The sequence below is a fragment of the Malus sylvestris genome, chromosome 11 (genome assembly GCF_916048215.2).
Source record: "Malus sylvestris chromosome 11, drMalSylv7.2, whole genome shotgun sequence".
Classification (NCBI taxonomy): Eukaryota; Viridiplantae; Streptophyta; class Magnoliopsida; order Rosales; family Rosaceae; genus Malus; species Malus sylvestris.
Window position 1 is genome coordinate 31,087,520 of NC_062270.1, and position 20,401 is coordinate 31,107,920.

At 37.9% G+C, this 20,401-nt stretch overlaps 1 protein-coding gene across 2 annotated transcripts; it reads right to left on the minus strand.

Annotated features, from left to right (window-relative positions):
- Positions 1–14,329: 14,329 nt before the first annotated feature.
- Positions 14,330–18,756, minus strand: LOC126589515 (homeobox-leucine zipper protein MERISTEM L1-like). 2 transcript variants are annotated; one of them, XM_050254831.1, is made up of 9 exons: positions 18,522–18,756; positions 18,258–18,354; positions 17,345–17,782; positions 17,137–17,241; positions 16,753–16,953; positions 16,466–16,640; positions 16,099–16,385; positions 14,904–15,008; positions 14,330–14,774 (listed from the first exon to the last, which is right to left on the minus strand). In XM_050254831.1, exons 1-9 carry the CDS (start codon positions 18,650–18,652, stop codon positions 14,445–14,447), a joined length of 1,869 nt encoding a protein of 622 aa, XP_050110788.1. In that variant the 5' UTR covers positions 18,653–18,756; the 3' UTR covers positions 14,330–14,444. The 2 variants fall into 2 exon arrangements, with proteins under 2 accessions (XP_050110788.1, XP_050110787.1); XM_050254830.1 differs by having other exon boundaries at positions 17,345–17,896.
- Positions 18,757–20,401: the final 1,645 nt, after the last annotated feature.

Below are 20,401 nucleotides of genomic sequence, written 5' to 3' on the forward strand. Positions count from 1 at the left end.
CTTCATGTGTGCTTTAACTTAAATAATGAGGACTTGGGTCTTAGCCCATCCTAGGCTCAGTGCATATTTGTTTGGGCCCAAAATAACACTTTGGGCCGATCCTAGAATTGTTTTTTGGTCCAATGAAGAATATCGGGAATATTCTTTGTCATGGCTGAGTCCAGTAGAGTTCGGCCGAATCCTATCGGAAGATGGTTTTGCCTGGATAAGGGTGAAGTGGTTGAATCCTAGTGCAGTAAGGATTCTTCAGAAGTTAAGGATGTTTCAAATAAGAAAAGATGTCGAGAATCAAGGGATTGAATCTAGGTGATTAAAGAGCTTTGTTTAGAATCCTATGGGGGTTAGGATTGGTCGGAGCCTAATCAGATTAGGTTGAGGAATTCTAGTCCAAGTGAAATATTACCTCGGCCATTAGGGAAATTACTACTATAAATAGAGAGGGGAGTGTATCATTCAAAGTTCTTTCCAATTCAACACAAAACTGCCATGCTCAAACTTCTCAAACATCTTGAGATTTTTATTTTCTTTTTCCTCGCCAACACATCTTCAGTTTGGATAAACAGCATTATGGAAACAACTAGCAACATCTTCAGTTTGGATAAATAACACTGGAGCTGTAGAATGAGCCGACTGAGGATAAACAGCACTGCTTTGAAACCGACTGGTTATCTATCCAAGTCTCGGTCAACGAGGATTTCCAAGTCCTTGTTAGAAGAGGTTATCTCATCAGCCTTCTTGGCGAAGTGAGGTGTTACCAGGCTCAGCATATTGAAAGCCGAGTTTATTTTATTATTGGATATTCACAAGTATATTTTAGAGTTCGACATTCAGACGGTCGAACTATATTTACAATCAAGACACTTATCTCTTTTGAGTATTTGTGTTTGCACAAATATAATTACTAAGACCAAACCCGGTGTCAATGATTCTTGAACTTCGAAGAAACTAGCAGCCTTGTCTTCAGGCTCTAGAACCCAAAGGTCGGGCCGAGTTTCTTCCTCGGTCGCAATTGCAAGACGCAGAAGTTAGCAGCGCGCCCAACACCACATCAACATATTTTACTCCCTAGCCGAACTTGGCCAACGAGTTGGCACGCCTCGCATTCAACCGAATGACGTAGTTAGCTTATTAATTACTCGGCTTGCACATCCCATAGGCTAGATAGTTTTTAGGGTCAACAATATCACAAGCCTCTTTTGAGGACTTGGGTCTTAGCTCAATTTTTTATTTTTTATTTTGTTTTTACAGATTGCCCATTAAAAGAGATTACCAGCTGCGGAACTAGAACTTAGACCTTAGTTTAGGGAAGTGAACAATCTATACCAACTCAACTAACTCTATAGAAAAACATAAGAGCTTTTGTTGATCAAGTTTATATAAAGTATATTAATTTTCGTTTTGTACTATGAACTTCACAACATATGTACGTCAGTCCAAGTTTTTCTTCAACTCATGTACTTTCGCAAGTATTGGTGGCTTAATTTTCAATTAACCCCTTCAACTAAAAAAAAAAAAAAATTCAATCAATCTTTGTTGGGGACTTTTAGGTTGAGCTGGACTTGGGATTTAAGAGCATCCTCTTGTCTCCCTTGATTCAATTTCGTACCAAGTCCTGGAATATCTTGAAAGAATTAGCATGTCTTAAGAAATATCCAGGTTGGACCAATGACTCGAAGATAGCATGGTTAAGCAAATAATGGCTTGCTCAAGTAATGCATGGTGCGGAAGCTAGAAGTTTATCAGTTTAACATGAGAGAGAGAGAGAGAGAGTTTGCATGCTTACATGATATTCTTGGTTGGATAATCTGGGTTTCCTAGGGTGGTAACGTAACAAGGCTTCTAATGGCTCGAATGCTCAGAGGAAAAGCTATGGAAAATATTAATGACGTGTTTACGTACCTGTAATCGAAATCAAATTGTGGAATTGAATTCCGATTACAGAGTATTCCAGCGTTTACTAAATCCTAAGGAATTGAAAAAGTGGTGGGACCCACAAAAATTTTGGAATTCAATTCCTTCTTTTGGAGGATTTGGACTCGTGTGATATATGAGGTATTTCAATTCCGTCTGCTGTGGGGAATCCGGAATACAAATTTTCTACCACTTATATCCTCACTTTATTTTTAAAATTCCGGCACCACCCTTTGCATTAATAAAGAATATCCACACGCCGCTATCCAACGCTAATGTCTAGTGCCACTCCTTCCCCCAACACCGCAACCACCCATGCCTAGCGACGCAACCCAAACCCACTACTCCCACTCTCCGCCATATCTCTATGTTTCCCCAAGAAAATTTTGAAATCAAATGCACTGGGTTAGCTAGAGAAAGAGAGAGAGAGAGAGAGAAAAAAAAAAGAGAAAGGGGGAATGAGAGAGTTAAGTGGAGTTTATTTGCCATCAGATGCCCAAGATTGGGAATAGATAAACTTGAAATCATAATGGAATGGATTGAGATAAAGAGAGGTGGTGGTGAGGAATGGGTTCTTTGGGAAGAAAAGATGGGTTTGGTAGGTTGAGTTAATATATATATATATATATATATATATTCACTCTTTTTATGAATTATTATATAAAATTTTATTTTATAGATTTTGAATAAGGGCATTTTTGTAATCATATTGAATTATATTCCGATTCTAGTGAATTAGTAAACACTTATATGGAATCAGTACTTTTTTTACTTCGATTCCAGAAAATTTAAGTAAACAGCTTCAACATGTATCCAATTCCAACTCCTCCTCAATTCAATTCCTCTCATTTTGATTACAAATTAGTAAACGAGCCATGAGGTTGCAGGGGGAGATGTTTCTTAGGGTTTCAAGGGTGTTTGCACTTGGGGAGAGATTTGGTGCAGTACTTACTCTAACGTTCTCACCCTCTGAGTTCTTGGATCTCTGTTAATGGCTCATCCCCCCTTTCTTGTAGGTGGATGACTCCCTTCTAGAGTTCCTTAAGGAATCTCTAATTGTGGCTTGGTCCTCCTTCCCCTTTTTCCCTAGTTCTTTTGCCACTTTCGTTTTGGTGCAAGATGGCTAGGTCTTGCTACCTCGTACAGTGGTGAAGCCAGGATTTTAGGTGACGAGGGGCCTCACATAAATGTAAAAAAAAAAAAAAAAATAAATATATAGTATTTACAATAGAGTATGATACCTGCTTGGAGTTGTGAGCTAATTAATTTTTTTTGAGGCTTTAAATGTTGTTTTTCTATGTTGAAGTTGACATTCCCTTATCAAGTCAATATAGAGAGTAATTAATCAAAAATTAAGAGGATTAAGAGAAACTAACCTTCCAATATCAAGTCAATGAAAAATGCTAAGAATATCATGTTTTTAGATCACATAATATGGCGGTTGATTATTAGATTCCTTCTTTAATGATTTAAAGAAGTAGTTCAACCATTAACTACTATATAATCATGTGGTCTAAAAATATGTAGATGGTCAGTCTAGCATCATCTCAAGTCAATACATAATAGATTGGGAATTTTCGAAGAAAAAATGAGAAGAATGGATTGAGAATTTGGAGAAAAAAATATATGAAATTTAAAAAATTTAGTAAAAAGTTAAAGAGAACAGAGTCAAAAAATATGAATTTTCAAGAAGTGGAGGAGGAAAAACTCAAAGTTTTATTATTTTTCATTTGGCAATGTAAAAGAATTTTATTTTATTTTTGATAAAACTAAACTAGAATTTAGATTTTAATGTTAAGAGTTATTGATTTGTTTATAAAATAAGATGTTAAATTTATTTTAAGGAAAACTAATGAAAAAGGCTTGAAAACTTTGAGTTTTAATAATAAAGACAAAATAAATGGTAAAGTGAATAGTACCAGAATTGACTTTTTAGTGTAAAAATGTGGTTCGTTAAAGTGAACAGTACCAGGTGCTTTTCGTTAAAGTTCCCTCCATTTTAATTATTGGTGAATAGTATTTAAGAGTTGTGTGTAAACTAAAAGAAGTATGATACTAAGTTTATAAAATATATATTATATATATATATATGTATATATATATAAATACTAAATTATTTAGAAAGGCTAGTGTGGGGAGGCCTAGGCCTATGGTGGCCTTAGCGCTTCTGCCCCTGACCTCGTAAAACCTGCGTCGTACCTTCTTCCCAAGACATTGCTTTCCCGGGTCAACCTTCCACATGCGTTACTTCTAATAACGCACCTCATGGCTTTCGTGCGTTGGTCTTTTGCACGAGCTGGGAATGGAAAGTCAATCTCTCTCTTCATTAAAAGCTTATTTTGATGGGCTTTCATGTGAACTTAGGGATAGGGTTTGGTTCCTTTCTAACTAGATTGGTCAGCTTGATAAGGAAAGAGGTAAACTAAGTTTGTTCTCTCTCAAGCTTGCTCATGTGGACTTCAAAGGTTATGGGCTGGGGTCTTTGGGTTCCCAAGCAGCCTAAAGTCTTATATAATCTTGACTCCACCATGTAGGCTCCATCAACTTCCGTAACCATCCAAACCCCAATTCACTTGACAAGCCCAGGGCATGTGACTTGGGCTTATCTTGATTAGCATGATAAAGCTTGGCATGACGAATATGCATGAGTTTGCACGAGCGTGGCTTGATTTACACAAATGCATGGCTTAATAACGTACCATGGCATGATTACGAATATAATCCCTTCTTGATTCCGCACCTTGGCGTGTATATTGGGCTTGGCTTAAGGCTTGTATGACAATTGATTGTTGATGATTGATTGGCTTTCATGTGACATTTTTGGGCCTCAACAATCTTTACCAAAATCAATAATGAAAGAATTTCATAAAACAAGTTTGCCTCCATTGTATTGTCTTTGTCTAATAATATAATGCAATGAATAAGTCTATTTTTTCACATAAATTAATACATTACTATAACATTCAATTCGGGTTTATCGGGTTTGTCCAACCTAAGTGAACGATGTGTCGTTTTTATCTAGCGAGTGATGGTTTTAGACTTACAGTTGCAGAGGTGTTAAACGGCCCAACCCAATGCATTTAAAGTCGGCCCACATGAACTTCAGCCGTGTTTGGGCCGACCCACTTAATAAATGAATGCCTAGGCCTACCCTTAATAAAACATTAAGCCAGCCTAGCTTGAGGTGTAACATCCCACATTGTCAAGGGGAGTGGATCCTTTATGCCTAATATGTATATTCCCATCTCTACCTAGCACGAGACCTTTTGGGAGCTCATTGGCTTTAGGTTCCATTGGAACTTCGAAGTTAAGTGAGTTCGGGCGAGAGCATTCCCAAGATGGGTGACTCATTGGGAAGTTCTCGTGTGAGTTCCCAAAAACAAAACCGTGAAGGCGTGGTCGGGGCCCAAAGCGGACAATATCATGCTACGACGGAGTCGAGCTCGGGATGTGGTGGGGGCTCGGGCCAGGATGTGACAATTTGGTATCAGAACCAATCCCTGGCCAGAAGTGTGTCGGCGAGGACGTTAGGCCCCTAAGGGGGGTGGATTGTAACATCTCACATCGCCTAGGGGAATGGATCCTCTATGCCTTATATGTATATTCCCATCTTTACCTAGCACGAGGCCTTTTGGGAGCTCACTGACTTCGGGTTCCATCGGACTCTGAAGTTAAGGGAGTTCGGGGAGAGCATTCTCAGGATGGGTGACCTACTAGGAAGTTCTCGTGTGAGTTCCCAGAAACAAAACCATGAGGGCGTGGTTGGGGCCTAAAGCGGATAATATCGTGTTACGGCAGAGTCAAGCCTGGGATGTGCAAGGTATCAATCTTTTTGTCTCGCTGAGCACTACAACTTTCCTTTTTGTTTCACCCAATTTCATTGAGTATTGAAGAAGTTATACTCATTTGAATCTACCCAGTTTCCAGCGACCTCCGCAGATTTCGAAGACTTTTTCGACCAAACCACGGCGAGTTAGACATCGTGCCAGGTACCATTCTCTTTGTCTCTTTGAGAGCTATGATTTTTGTTTTTGAATCACTCAATTTCGTTAAGTATTGACAAAGTTATGAGTGTTTAAAGTTTGTCTAATTTCCGGCCGAATTCTGGCCTTCTCCTTCGATTAGGTCCGGCGACCTCCATGCTAAGAAGCCAGGCCCTTGGGCCTTTTCTCAAAACACCACGGGCCTTAGGCCCTTTAAGCACCAACCCAACCCTTTTTAGTTTTGTTTTTAATTTAATTAATTTATTCTTTTTCAAACTAAAGGCCCTTTGGGCCATTCCTTTAAAACCTGGGCCTAGCCCCAAAACTCATTGTGACCCAAACCCAATTACAAACCTTTGGACCCAGACCTTGGGCTGTGCAAATCTAAGGCCCTCGGGCCTCATAACCAAACCCATAACCCTTTTAAAACCTCATGCCCAAACCCTTTAGAGACCAACCCTTTTAAAAGTCTATCCTAAACTCTTTAACCTTTCAAACCCTAAACCCTAATCAACCCAAACCCTTTATGGAGAATACTCTGTTAGGGAATATTCTATCGATTTTTACGAAATTTATCCGAGACCTTTTTTAGGATAATTCGACATCCTGAATCCGTTTCCGACGTCCATTTTTCCAAATTCAATTGTTATAATAGAGTTTTATTAATTGGACCATTTATGTGCTTAGGGGCAATATTTGTGACGTTTCCGTGATTGCTAGTTTACATGGCTCTTCGGCGGCTAAGTATCTGTGAGTGGACCCCTTCTAAAATTGCATGTTTTAATAGTAGAAATGCATACATGAAAAACATGATTTGATGATTATGTTTTATGAAACGTTTTGTGAGATAACATGCTTTCTGAGGTTATTTTGAATTATTAATATTTTTCCTATAACCTGTGTTCTTATAGAACATCTGATGGATGACGATATGAACATGTTTCAAACACCTCTTTATAGTATAGATGATGAATGACTTTATACTATGAAGTTGTTTTTCAATATATATATATTCAATGGTTTTGTACTTACCTAGTTGTCCCTATTCCGCTACGAGACGAAGGGATAGATTTTGGTCCGTTCCGGGTGACAGTTATGGTTTTGGCATAGGGCTTGAAGTGTTTTTTCTCTAGTTATTAGCACAGGGACGCGGAGCCAGCATGGGGTTTGGGTGTAATTTTCCTCTGACTATTTTCTCAGAGACGGGGAGCCGCCATGGGGCCTAGAGAGTTATTGGACATTCACTAGTGATTATTATATATACAAGTTATGATTTGAGACATTGCACTACATGCTAGGTTTTGGAAATCCTATATTTATCATGATATATATGTGTTTTCATAAAACCTGGGGGTTAGTATGTTTATAACTGTTTTAGTGTGTATATATATCTATCAACTTGGTCCACTCTCGAGGCATACAATCTCGGGGTCCAGGCACTTCTGCATTGGCATCTTCGAGTCCTCTTGGTTTAGGACCCACTCATTTGTTCACTCAATTTTTATATAAATTCTTTTAGTATTCTAGATTAGATGTGTGCTCTGAACATGTTCCTGAAATGCATATTCGTTACTTATTCCTTGTTCTCAGCATTTGCATTCAATAAATGGCTTTCGTCACCCTTGGGTGTCGGCCAGCACGTGCCTATCCTGGTGTTCAAGGAATATCGGGATCGGGGCGTGTCATGAGGCCCTGGCCTATTAAGACTTAAATCGTGCTGGACAGAGTCACTAAATGAGCTGACTTAAGCAAAACAAACTTTAGTTATTTTAAATTAAAAAAAAAAAAACTTAGTTGAACATGTTATTAAACTAAATATTATTAATATTGAGTATTACTAACCTTAAAATGTATGTTTGTATTTAAAAACAATGAATAAATGAGATTATTCATAATAGGCCAGGGTAACAGGCCGCGTTCGGCTATGACGGGCCCAATGGACTGTGGGTCGGTTGGTATGTTGAGCCTAAATTTTAGATCATGCCCACCCTGCTTACGAATCATGTTGTGCCGTGCTAGCAATATTTCTTTTATATTGGTTTCTAACCTTATTTTGTAACGCGCATATTGTATAAAATATATCCATCATAATCTATTTTTTGAACAAACGACATTATCTACATTTAGAGTGTGGGGGAGTGGACTAAACCTCACACTAGGCTAGCCATAATAATGTGGTTCAACTTCGTCTTTGGCAAGAATCGTCGAAACTCTCACTTACACATAAAGAGGAATACCACTAAACCGTAGACTAAGTGGCTACCCATCATAACCTATTACGAATACTTATGCATCTATACTTCCTAAAATTTTTCAAGTCCAAAAAGAATAGAAAACCCCTTTTGCCCATATTACTCAAATTCAATAAACCTTAGGGGCACCACAAATACTAAGTTAATATATCAAGTTTCAATTGAATTTTGGAGCAATTCATAAGTGATTAGGTGACGACATTACTCCCTTAATGGGATTTCTGCCAATCAATAAATATTCCAACAAAAGAAATCCCCACATTTTTGTTGTAAAGTTTTAGTCGATCGAGTTTACTGCAAATATATACTTCCACTTCCAATCAAGCGAATCCAAGGCACATAAAACTAAAACCTACATACCTTTAACAAAGAATAAGGGTCACAGACATAGCAACCTATATGTTGATTTCTAGTTCAAAGTTGTTGTTTGTACTCATTCATAAGTAACAATTACAAGTGAAGGCTCTATATAGAGAGACTGAGCAAGACTAGCAGCTAAAGACAAAAGACAGCTGCAAGCCACTGATATGGGCCACTAGTTAAACCAACCAAACTAGATACAAGTTTCTAGGTAAAATATGAAAACCAAAACAATGGAGAAAGATGCATGGAACAACTGCAACACAGTATGAGAGGTATGAAGCTGCGTATGCAGCTTTATCTCATTCACCAAATGACACAAGGATGCACAGTGGCGGTTGCAACTCACATGTGAGTAGATGAAGTTGCAGATGCAACTTGTACCTTGAAACTGATGTTGCATATAACTGATGTTGCATATGACTGATTAACTAATGCTGCATATGACTGATTAACTGATGTTGCAGATGCAACTAGTACCTTGACCACTGATGACTTCTTTCAACACACCCCCTCAAGCTGGATCAAATGGGTTGATTGATCCAAGCTTGCAAAGCAACCTTTGAAACTGAGTAGACTCTAGGGTTTTTGTGAAAATGTCTGCTAGTTAATCATGACTTCGAGTGAAGACGGTTTCGATCACTTTGGCTTGAACTTAGGCACGAATGTAATGACAATCCACTTCAATGTGTTTTGTTCTTTCATGAAACACCGGATTCAATGCGATGTGCATGGCAGCTTGGTTATCACAGTGCAAATACATCGGTTGAGAGCTTGAATAACCTAGGTCTGTAAATAGATTTTTTAACCAAATAAGCTCATAAGTAGTGGATGCCATCACACGGTACTCAACTTTAGCACTTGACCTAGCTATCACAGCTTGCTTTTTGCTCTTCCATGTAACAAGGTTGCCCCCAACAAAGGTGCAAAACCTATGGTAGATTTACGATCAAGGGCATTACCTACCCAGTCAGCATCGGTGTAACCCATAATGTGAGTTGAACCATTTTTCTTCATGAGAATATCCTTTCCCACTGAGCCTTTGAGCTGACTAATGAGACTCACTGTATAAGCAATGTCTGGTCTCGTAATAGTAAGATAAATGAGTTTCCCAACTAATCTTTGATAGGTGCTGAGATCAGTTAAAGATTCGCCTTTAACATCTAACTTGAGCTTGCTGACCAAAAGAGTACGGGCAGGTTTGGAGTCCATCATTTTTGCCTCATCAAGAAAATCCAACACATATCTTCTTTGATTTAAGAACAGACCCTTATTAGAAGTAGCAATCTCAATCCCAAGAAAATATTTGAGAACTCTCAAATCTTTGATTGCAAATTTGTGGTGAAGGGATTGCTTAAGAGCATTAAGTTCATCAATATTGTCTCCTGTAATGATTAAATCATCAACATATATAAGTACCACGAGTTTACCAGCTGAACCAATTCGAACAAATAAGGAAGAATCAACATGGCTTCTTTTGAATCCTGCAGCTTCCAAAACTGAGCTTAGTTTGGAGTACCATGCACGAAGAGATTGCTTGAGTCCATATATGGCTTTGTGAAGTTTGCATACCATATTAGTTTCATTCTCTTGAGGATGTCTGGGTGGTAATCTCATGTATACCTCTTCTTCAAGGTCACCATGAAGAAATGCATTCTTCACATCCATTTGGAACAAGGGTCATTCATGATTAACAGCCACAGATAGTAGAACTCTCACAGTGTTCATCTTGGCAACTGGAGCAAATGTCGCCTTGTAATCAATGCCATATGTTTGAGTGAATCCTTTAGCTACTAGTCTGGCCTTATGCCTTTCAATTTCACCATTAGAGCAAAATTTTGTCTTGTAAATCCACCTACTTCCCACAATTTTCTTCTTTTTGGGAAGCTTGACAACACTCAATGTGTGATTATCATTCCAAGGCCTTGAGTTCTTCATGCCTGGATTGACACTAGCTTCTTGAAAACTTTTAGGTTCAATTTCATTAGACAACAGACCAAGGAAAGATGCATGAGATGAAGACAAAGTTTTATAAGTAACAGCTTGAGAAATAGGATGCCTTGCAGTATAAGCCATATACTCTTGAAACCTTGCAGGTGGTTGCTTATCTTTGGTAGGGTTTCTCCTTAGAACAATCATAGCTTCTTAGAGTTGATCTTGAGTTTAAGAAAGATCAGTGGAATTTTCACAACTCACATGATCATCAGTATGATTAATAGAGAGCAATTGGGAGCTACATTCATGCACTTTAGCTGGGGTAGGAAGTGGAAAGGATTCCAAGAAACTCTCTCCTTGCGAAATAGACTCAAGAGTTATTTGAAAAATAGGGAGTGAATTCATCAAATCCCACATCTCTAGACACTATGATTTTTCGAGTGCTTGGATTATAGCACTTGTAACCCTTCTGAGAACTTGAATAACCTATGAATACACACTTAGTAGCTCTTGGTTCCAATTTGTCACATTGAGCAACTTGAATGTGGACAAAGCAAATGCACCTAAAAGTTCTGAGGTGAGATACATCCATGGTTCTTCCTTTAAGGATCTCATAGGGTGATTTAGAACTCAGTATTCAACTAGGCAACCTGTTAATGATGTAAGTGGCAGTAAGAATGCCTTGGGACCAAAACATCTTGGGAACATTCATTTGAAACATCAAGGACCTGGTTTTTTTTCCAACAAATCCCTATTTTTTTCTCTCGAAAACACCATTTTGTTGTGGTGTACCAACACAACTTGTTTGATGCGTAATTCTATGAGTGCTTAAATAGATTGACATGATGTTAGATGTATACTCAATGCCATTGTCAGACCTAAGTGTATGTATCTTGCAGAAGAATGAGTTTTAACAAGATTGTGAAAGTCTTTAAGGGCATCAAACACTTCACTTTTAAACTTCAATAGGTACAACAAAGTAGTCCTAGAGTAATCATCTACAAAGGTAACATAGTACATATACCAAATGATTCTACCCTCGAGGAACCCCAAACATCGGAGTGAACAATTTCAAAAAGACTATTGGTTCTAGACTTGGATGAAACAAAAGGAAGTCTAGTAGCTTTTGAGAGTTGACATGTCTCATATTCCTGTGAATCTTTACAAAACTTAGGAAACACAGCAGACAACACTTGTTTAGAAGGATGAGCTAATCTTTAGTGCCAAAGCTGGTGTTCTTGATCAAGACTTAAATAGCCAAAAAAAATTTGGACAATGTTGATATCCCTTGACAGGTAGTACAAACCATTTAGATTGACTCCTTCACCAATCTTCCTCTTGGTGACTCGGTCCTAAAAAACAACATTGTGATGAGAGAAAATGGCAAGACAATCTAATGTTTTTGTAATCTTTCCAATAGACAACAGTTAGAAAGGGAAAGAAGGAACATAAAGTGCAGGTGACTTAACCTTATCACTCATCAAGTTTATCTTCCTTTTACCTAGAATAAGTTCCCCCTTACCACTTGCCACAGATACATGGCTAGGTTTATGTAACTAAGTATACTCATGTAAACTGGATACTTTTTTTGTCATATGGTCAGTGGTACCTGAGTCTATAATCCAAACATCATGTGAAATACCTATATTTAGAGCAGTGGAAAGTGCACTTGTTATACCTGAGATGTCTCTTTGTGGTACACATTCTGAATCAGCCAAGAATCCAGCAAATTTCCCAAGTAAAGTAGTGGGATTTCCAGTGGCTTGATCCTCACTCTCAGTGCTTCCCTTCTTCCTTTGTATATAGGCAACAAACTCCTTTATTAAATTAACAAGGTTTGAGGTGAAATTTACCAGTTCATCAGTAGATGTGCTTGCTGCATGATAGGCCTTTGGAGCATGAGTTTTGTGAGTGATTGAGCGAACCTTTTACATCTCTAAAAGACCTGTTTTCAAACTTAGGTCTTAATTCAGGATGTAGGATCCAACACTCCCTCAAATGACCACCACCATTGCAGTAAGTGCACTTCCAATCTGACCTCCTTCCTTTGAACTGCTTGTCCCCAGCTAATTTGTGATTGACATTGAAAGCTTTAGCTTCAAAGTTGGTCTTGATTTCGACACTCATCACTTTCTTGCGGGTTTCTTCTCTTTGCACAGCTTGACACACACTTGCAAAGGATGGAAGCTCATGAGTTATCAAAAGGTGGCTCCTGAGATCTTCATACTCTGGTCCCAAACTAGCCAAGATTTGGAAAACCTTGTCTTCATCAGCCCTCTTCAGAAGCACAGCGGAATCAGTGGTGTGTAGGTGATACAAATCTAGTTCGTTCCACATGTTCTTCAAGCTTCCAAGGTGTTAAACAAATGCTTGATCACCTTGCTTTAAACTAGCAAGGTTCTTTTTTAGTTGGAACACACGAGCAACGTTGTTTTGACTTCTGTACATCTTTTTGACTGCTTCCCAAAGAATATATGAGGATTCTGAGTATCTGAAAAGCTCAGACAGCTTGGGCTCCATGGAGTTGAGCATCCACGACATAACCAGTTGGTCATTACACAACCATGCATCGTAAGACGTAGAGGTAGTTTCAGGAGGTTTAATGTTGTCATTGATGTACCCTATCTTGGATCTTCTTCCTAAGGCAAGCGTGACAGCATGAGACCAAGGTAGATAGTTGAATTCATTTAACAACACAGAGCACAGCCTTTGATTATGATTGATCTCTCCATGAATGATGCTGGAAGTTGAAGTAGAGAAACTCATAGCCTCTGAAACCAAAGGGTTGTCTTCTGCCATTTTCGTGGGATGAACAGAAGAAAAAAAAAATACAGTAGAGAATAAATCAGAGGCAGGCCAATTATGGTTCCTGCTCTGATACCATGTTGATTTCTAGTTCAAAGCGGTTGTTTGTATTCATTCATAAGTAACAATTACAAGTGAAGGCTCTATATAGAAAGACCGAGCAAGACTAGTAGTTAAAGACAAAAGACAGCTATAAGCCACTGATATGGGAGGTATGGAGTTGCAGATGCAGCTTTATCTCATTCACCAAATGACACAAGGATGCACAGTGGCGGCTGCAACTCACATGTGAGTAGATGAAGTTGCAGATGCAACTTGTACCTTGAAATTGATGCTGCATATGACTGATTAACTGATGTTGCATATGACTGATGCTGCTGATGCAACTAGTACCTTGACCACTGATGAATTCTTTCAACACTATACATGGTAAAAGATATACAAAGACCTAAACTCATCAACAAAGACTAACAATTCGAGAGGGCTTTACATACATTTAACGAGCTTCTATATATAATGTCAATACCATTGGGGAAGCTCATTACTGCAACTATAATTAACTCCCCCCCCCTCCTCCTCCTCCTCTTCCCCCTCTCTTTTTTCTGCATGCGCATGTGTGAGTTTGCACTTGACAACATATAGTTGTTTGATTCATATTGTAATCTCTACGGAGAAATATAATAAATGTAATCTCTAGGGCAATTTACAATATACCTTATACATATTGTATAGTCTTGCTCCTTCCCCCTTTTTTTATTTATTTTTATTTTTATGGGAAGTGAGTTACATTCTTTTTCTCTGTCCTCACTCTTATTTCTGTTTGGCTGATTAACTTAATAATGCAAAAGAGAATTACGGAACAAAAATAAACAAAAGTATACAGAATGAGGGAAAAAAGTGCAGAAACAATTTCCTTTTCTTATTATGTGGCTTTTTTCCCATTATTTTTTTAGCTACTCACTTTGAGATAAACAATAAAGTATACATATGTTGTAATATACAACAAAAAGGAATGTAAAGCATAGCGTTGAAGAAAATTAATCCTAAATCATAAAGTAGAAAAATTAAATATCAGTTCCACCATGTAATGGGCGAAGCAATTGAAGTTTCTTCGAATTTCTAGCACCTCAACTTAAAATACTGTTAGTAAATTTAAACCTACAGAACTTGAGTAACTCACCGATTTAAGATTTAGCAATTAGGTAGATTGTAATCCATCCTCAACTGAAACAACAGTTGATGCAAGAACACAGTACATAAGATTGGCATGTTGATGAGCAGACACATGTTCTTGAGTTGAAGTTCCAGCAGCAACGTGGAAGGCAATTGTCAAGAGACTTCCGCCAGTATCGTCCCGGTGCTTTGGCTTATCAGGAAGGATTGAAAACCCTGAAGCCAAAATAGCCAAATTATCTGGGTTTCCACCATTTATGAGCTCTGTCATGGCATACATATCGATCGGTGCATAAACAACGTATGAGCCTGTTGCGTCAGTATAACTTGCTTGCAAGTAGAATATTTCAACCTCCTTTATTCCTCCAAATTAAATCAAAATTTTGTGTTAACACAAATTGAAGTCAAGCTTAAAACATTTTTAACTTATAAAAGGGCAAAAAAAAAAAAAAAAACAAGTTAGGGGTACATGTATGCAACTCACATTGGACTTAAAGGCTCGCAATATGGAAACACGATTTCCTGGAGTTTTGCCATTAGCAAAATATGCATATTCATCGAAGCCATGGTTTGATGCAAGCATATCCCACTGTATTATATACACAAAGTAAATGGAAATCAACACGATCTCTTTGGAATAGATGTTTACACATGAAATTAAGGATTCTAAAATTTCTTTTTTGGTCAATGAAAATTAAGGTTTCTAAATAATTAAAACAAGAATGTTACTTCTTACGTATAAGCTTTAGGGTTTAAGGTTTGTGTTCGCTATGTTTACGGATGCAAGATTAGAAATTAATAAATAATTAAAGAAAATTATTTTCAACACTTCAAAATAGTCATCATATACTTATATCTTTCTGTATTTTCATAATTAGGAAGAAATGCATGAAAACTTTTTGAAGTACTAGTAACAGCTTTCTAAATAAAGCATGCAAGTGTGTTATATAAATATGTATTTACTACAAGATGAATAAATACTTTCATGTACAAAGCTTCTTAAAAGTGATTCATCGTAACACTACGTTGGCATGTCTCATAGACCTACCATCACAAACAATAATTTTTTCATTTTTCAAGTCCAACTCCTAGTTTTCAGTACGTACAAGATCTAACGATGATCTCCATCTTTCTTTCGTTTGGTCATTTTTGAAGAAAGCTAAGGTTCCATCATAAAGCCAATTAGTAATATTGAGAGTAGTCCAACCTCTTATAAGCCCGTGCAAGGTCCCTCATCTCATCAATGTGAGACTCATTCTCAACACGCCCCCTTGCGTGTGGAGAATTTTCAAGCCTAACACATGGATAACACAACAGGGTGACGTGGAGCACACTCATTCTCAACATGCCCTCTCGAGTGTGAAGAATTTTCAAGCCTAACACATGGTTAACACAACGGGGTGACGTGGAGTAGATGTGACTATTTGGCTTCACACGTGGGACAACCTACTCTGATACTATGAAAAAAGTTGACGGGTTCCACCATAAACCCAATTGGCAATATAAGGATTAACCCAACCTCTTATAAGCCCATGCAAGGTCACTCCTCCCATCAATGTGGGACTCATTCTCAACAATTTTAGTATATTAATGGCTCAAAACTTAAAATAAATTAAGGTAAATTTTGTATGCTTATTTTTACAAAAACATCACTTCATTCAAAGTTAAGTAGTGCATACCTCATTTCGACATTTCTCGTCGCGAAGGAAACTGAATACTTGTTTACGAGGGAAAGGAAGATTTATGGAAGTAGTAAACACTACTGTGCTACCTGGAGGCTTTCCAGGGTCATCTGTGCTACTCTTCATTGAAATCCTTACATTTTCAGCACCAGAGATTGGCCAGCCCAATGGCAGTGGCATCCACTTGTTCTCAGCAGAACCGCTGATATTATCAATGTAAAAACTTCTTACCATCCTCTCCGAAAGCTTCAATAGGCTTCTTCTTCCTTGTGATGAAACATCAGCTGCAAGAGTAGAATTATTTACCTCCACCAGCTGCAAGAGTAGAATTATTTAACTCCAAGCTGCAGAAAAAAATAGTTACCTCCATCAGCTGCAAGAGTAGTTCTTGTAGCCGTTAAAGTTTCCAGCCATTGACGTTGTCCAATCAAAGTGGTAACCCAACGTTTTGCGGAAAATGCAAAACCAGAACTGACCAACGGCTTAAAAAGATTATGAACAAGTGTATTATCTACCTCCACATGTTCTACCCATATAACCTAGCATATCAAAAGGAAGCAATTTTGTAGATTAATTAATTAATTAAGTTTTTCTCAACCATGCTGAGTAAATTGAAAATTTTACTTAATATGTGTGTGTGTGTAAGGTCACCTGAGACCATCCATTTGGCATCTCTTGAATCAAACAACCAGATGGTTGTCTTCGAAAGTTTCTTGATGGAAGTTGAAACAATTTTTCCAAGGAAACATCCACAACTCCCCACATGCCGTCGCCCAGATTTTTGCAATACCTTGCAAAATAATTTTCTCTAGTTGGGATTAAAGGTGCAGGGGCCTGAAATTCAGCTGTCATCTGGAAACAACAATTAATAACTTGAGATCGTTAGTTTTACGGTTTAATAAACATAAGAGGAGTGTTAGCGTTAGCGGTTAATTAGTGTGGGGCTCACAGTATGTGAATCTCACACCAATGAATAGAGCATATATAGTCATCACACATGCACGATTGTGTCTATAAATAGGGCATTCATATTACCACTTGAAGAGTTCCATCATAGTTTCCTTGTACTCCAGTGGATGACAACACTCCCATGATCGATGCCCTAGAGACGATAGTAGAAAATGCTTGTGACCACTGCCCCTAATTATCAAACAAAATTTAAGCAATTATTAGCATTTTAGGATTCTTTGTTCAAACTTGCTTTAAAAAAGTAAACTAAGTTAATTCTCAAATGAGAACCTACCAAATCCATTAGCAGTTCAATAATGCTTGCGGGATTCATTTGGACAAAACCAATTTCTCGTGAAGCTTCAAAACTAGCAGGCTTTGGTCCTCCAAGTTCCCTTGGCTTATGTTCATTACTTCCTACTGAATATTCAGAATTGTTAAGGGCCAAGTTTGGCAGAGATGGAGACTCTCTTACCTCAACCATTCTCACTATCTCCATCAATGTGGTGCTGATATCCCCAAATTCCCTCGTATACTCGATCTCACTCAGTATTTCAGTGTTGTTTTCTATGTCAACTTGCCAAAGAGGCTCTCTAGCCAAAGCCAGTTTTTTCAGCTCTTCCATTGCTTGAGAAGCTAGCTCAGTGGTTTTGATTCTGTTCATTTCAGCACCTAGTGAGACTGAAACGAGTAGGTCACTGGCTCTTTGGATACTGTTGCTTGCAAGAAGCATCTGTGAGCCAAAATTTGAGAGGTGATCAGCTTGTGGGGATGAGCCTTGAGGGGGTGCCGGCACAGTGAGTTGAGGTAGGTCCATATGATCTAAATGAAGTTGTGGACTATCTGTCTGAAAATTAACCAAAAGTATGACGACTGAATTTGACAAAATTTGATAACACAAATGAAAAAAGACTGAGCTAGGTTAACATGACACAAAATTAAAAAAGATTTTGCTTTAGGTTAACAGGACACAATATCGAAGCAGATCGAAATGATGATAGATAGAAGGTTAACTTTATGAGACTCAAGTGCTTCGTATCCGACAATCTTATCAAAATGAAAAAAAAAAAAGATTTTTAGTAAATTTTACTTTGTTTTACAAGACATTCTAATTAAAATACTCTAATCTACAAGGAGGAGATTTGAACTTGGGGGCAAAAGGGTGACCACGCTGCTACAAATCAACTTGTCTAATCTTACTTAATTACCTTTAAATCAACCCAGAGCTCTAATCCTGATTTGCAGTACGCCTCAACCGTTTTTGTAATCTTACTACTTGACCCTGCACACACTTCTTTCACGGATCTGAAGAAAAACAAACCCTAATGCGATTAGAATCATGATGCTGATGACAACAAAGTAAAACACAAAAAAAAACCTAGAAAAGTGATCAACAAGAGAAAGATAAGCAATGCTTGTCCATATATTTGAGCTTAATTAATTACATCTCTAGCTTATTTCACAGAACTTACTTCTCAATGGGTTGGAGCTTTGGAATTGGGGACTCTTCTCCGAAATTCTCAGAATAATTCATGTTTTGGAGATTGTTGTTAGCCCCGGTGCTAGAAATATGACTGTTGCTGGTCATTTCTCTTCCGGCCATTTTCAGCTGTAGCAAGAATTGATTAGGGATTAAAGCAAAGGCTGTGCAATACTTGGAGATGACAATGGTGAGTGAAGCTCTGTAGATCTGTCTCGGGGCTTTCAAAGCGATTTAGGTCGTGAGGCTGTACTTCTGGGATAAACTGCCAGGTGAAGGTACTTATGCCCTAGTGGGAAGCTGACGTGGCTGAATTCTGTATGCTGATTGGTTAGGGATTGGAGAAAGTAGGGTTATGCTGTCACTTATTCAGTTCCTATCTTCATGAAAGTGCCCGCCCCAGGTGCAATATGATTGTGGGAAAACGATAGTCGCCAGAAAAGGCATCGACCTTTACGAGAGACCCAATTTAAGTGGCAAAGTAGTTATATTTCTTCCCCAAATGAGTACATGGATTCATTCCCCTTTAAAAGACGAATTGGATAAGACTCTAATTAGACTCGTTTTCACTAATTAATAAGGCCTGTACGTTTGTGATTGATCATGAGCAGGACAGAAGTAACTTGGGATGTTTGTGATTGATCATAACTGAAAAAATATTATAAAAGAAAAAAAAATATAGGAATTAAAGTAATTTCGCACAAACAAATTTTTATGGTTTTTTTTTTCCTTCACTCATCCACATGTAATCATAGTTTTTACTCCTCCACTTTCTCTCACACACTTCCTACTTTTCCCTTTTTTTTTCCAATTTTTTTTATCAAATATTTAAACACACACATAGTGTGTGATTTTTATCTAGTTACATTAGATCTAGGATTCAAAATGTATTGGTGGAAATATTGATATGAAAAATATGAAAAAAGACGATTCTAATCTTTTACCCATAACTGACAAAAAATAATCATATAATTAAATCGTGTATAAATATACCAAACCACAAAAAAGAAACCAATTAAAGATTAAAACATAAAATCAAACTCCACATCCCTCCGCTCAACATCTCTTACTATAAACAAAATAGAACCAAATTTAAAAGGAAAAAAAAAAACAAAACTGCAACTTTTCTCCCACACTCGTCTCAACTGCAATCACTCCACTTTCTTAAAACCACCCAGTGGGACCATGATTTTTTAGGGATGGAGTAAGACGGATCATAATACGTTTACCTTAGAAGTCCAATCATGGACTCAACAACCTCGATTGCGGAGCTGACTAAACAGATCGACGAAGCCACCATCATCCTGTTTCAGAATCAGTGGGCGAAGTCCATCAACTTCGTTGAGATAAACCATGTTTGTTCCGCAAGATTCGAGAACCTAATCCAGCAAGGAATCAACATGTTTCCTATAATCTTAGAGTCCTTACAATCTAAGGATTGACATGCAACTACAAGTAATCACACTTTTAAAAGGATACAATATCTTCTTCCTAGATATCCTCATGGATTCTTCCAGTCTAATAAGGATTCTAATATTCTAAAAGGCCCTCTCCTTGATTGGCATAAACACCATTCTAGGCTTCATTTCTGGTTACGCAATCTCTGTATTTCTCTTGTCCATTGCTTGAGTTTTAATATTGCTAACCTGACCGTTTGATAGCCTTGGATCGGCACACCCCATTCGGTCGTTGGCTTGGTTATGGTTGTTTGTTTTTTTACAGGTTAGCATTTTTGGGCATCTCCGCCACAGGTGGCGATGTGCAGATTTGGTTCCAACAATTGGTACTTTCATTCAGAGTTGAACTAAAAAAACCTCCTGATCAGACCACCCCACTGCTGTTATGACTACTCTAACACTATCACATTGTAAT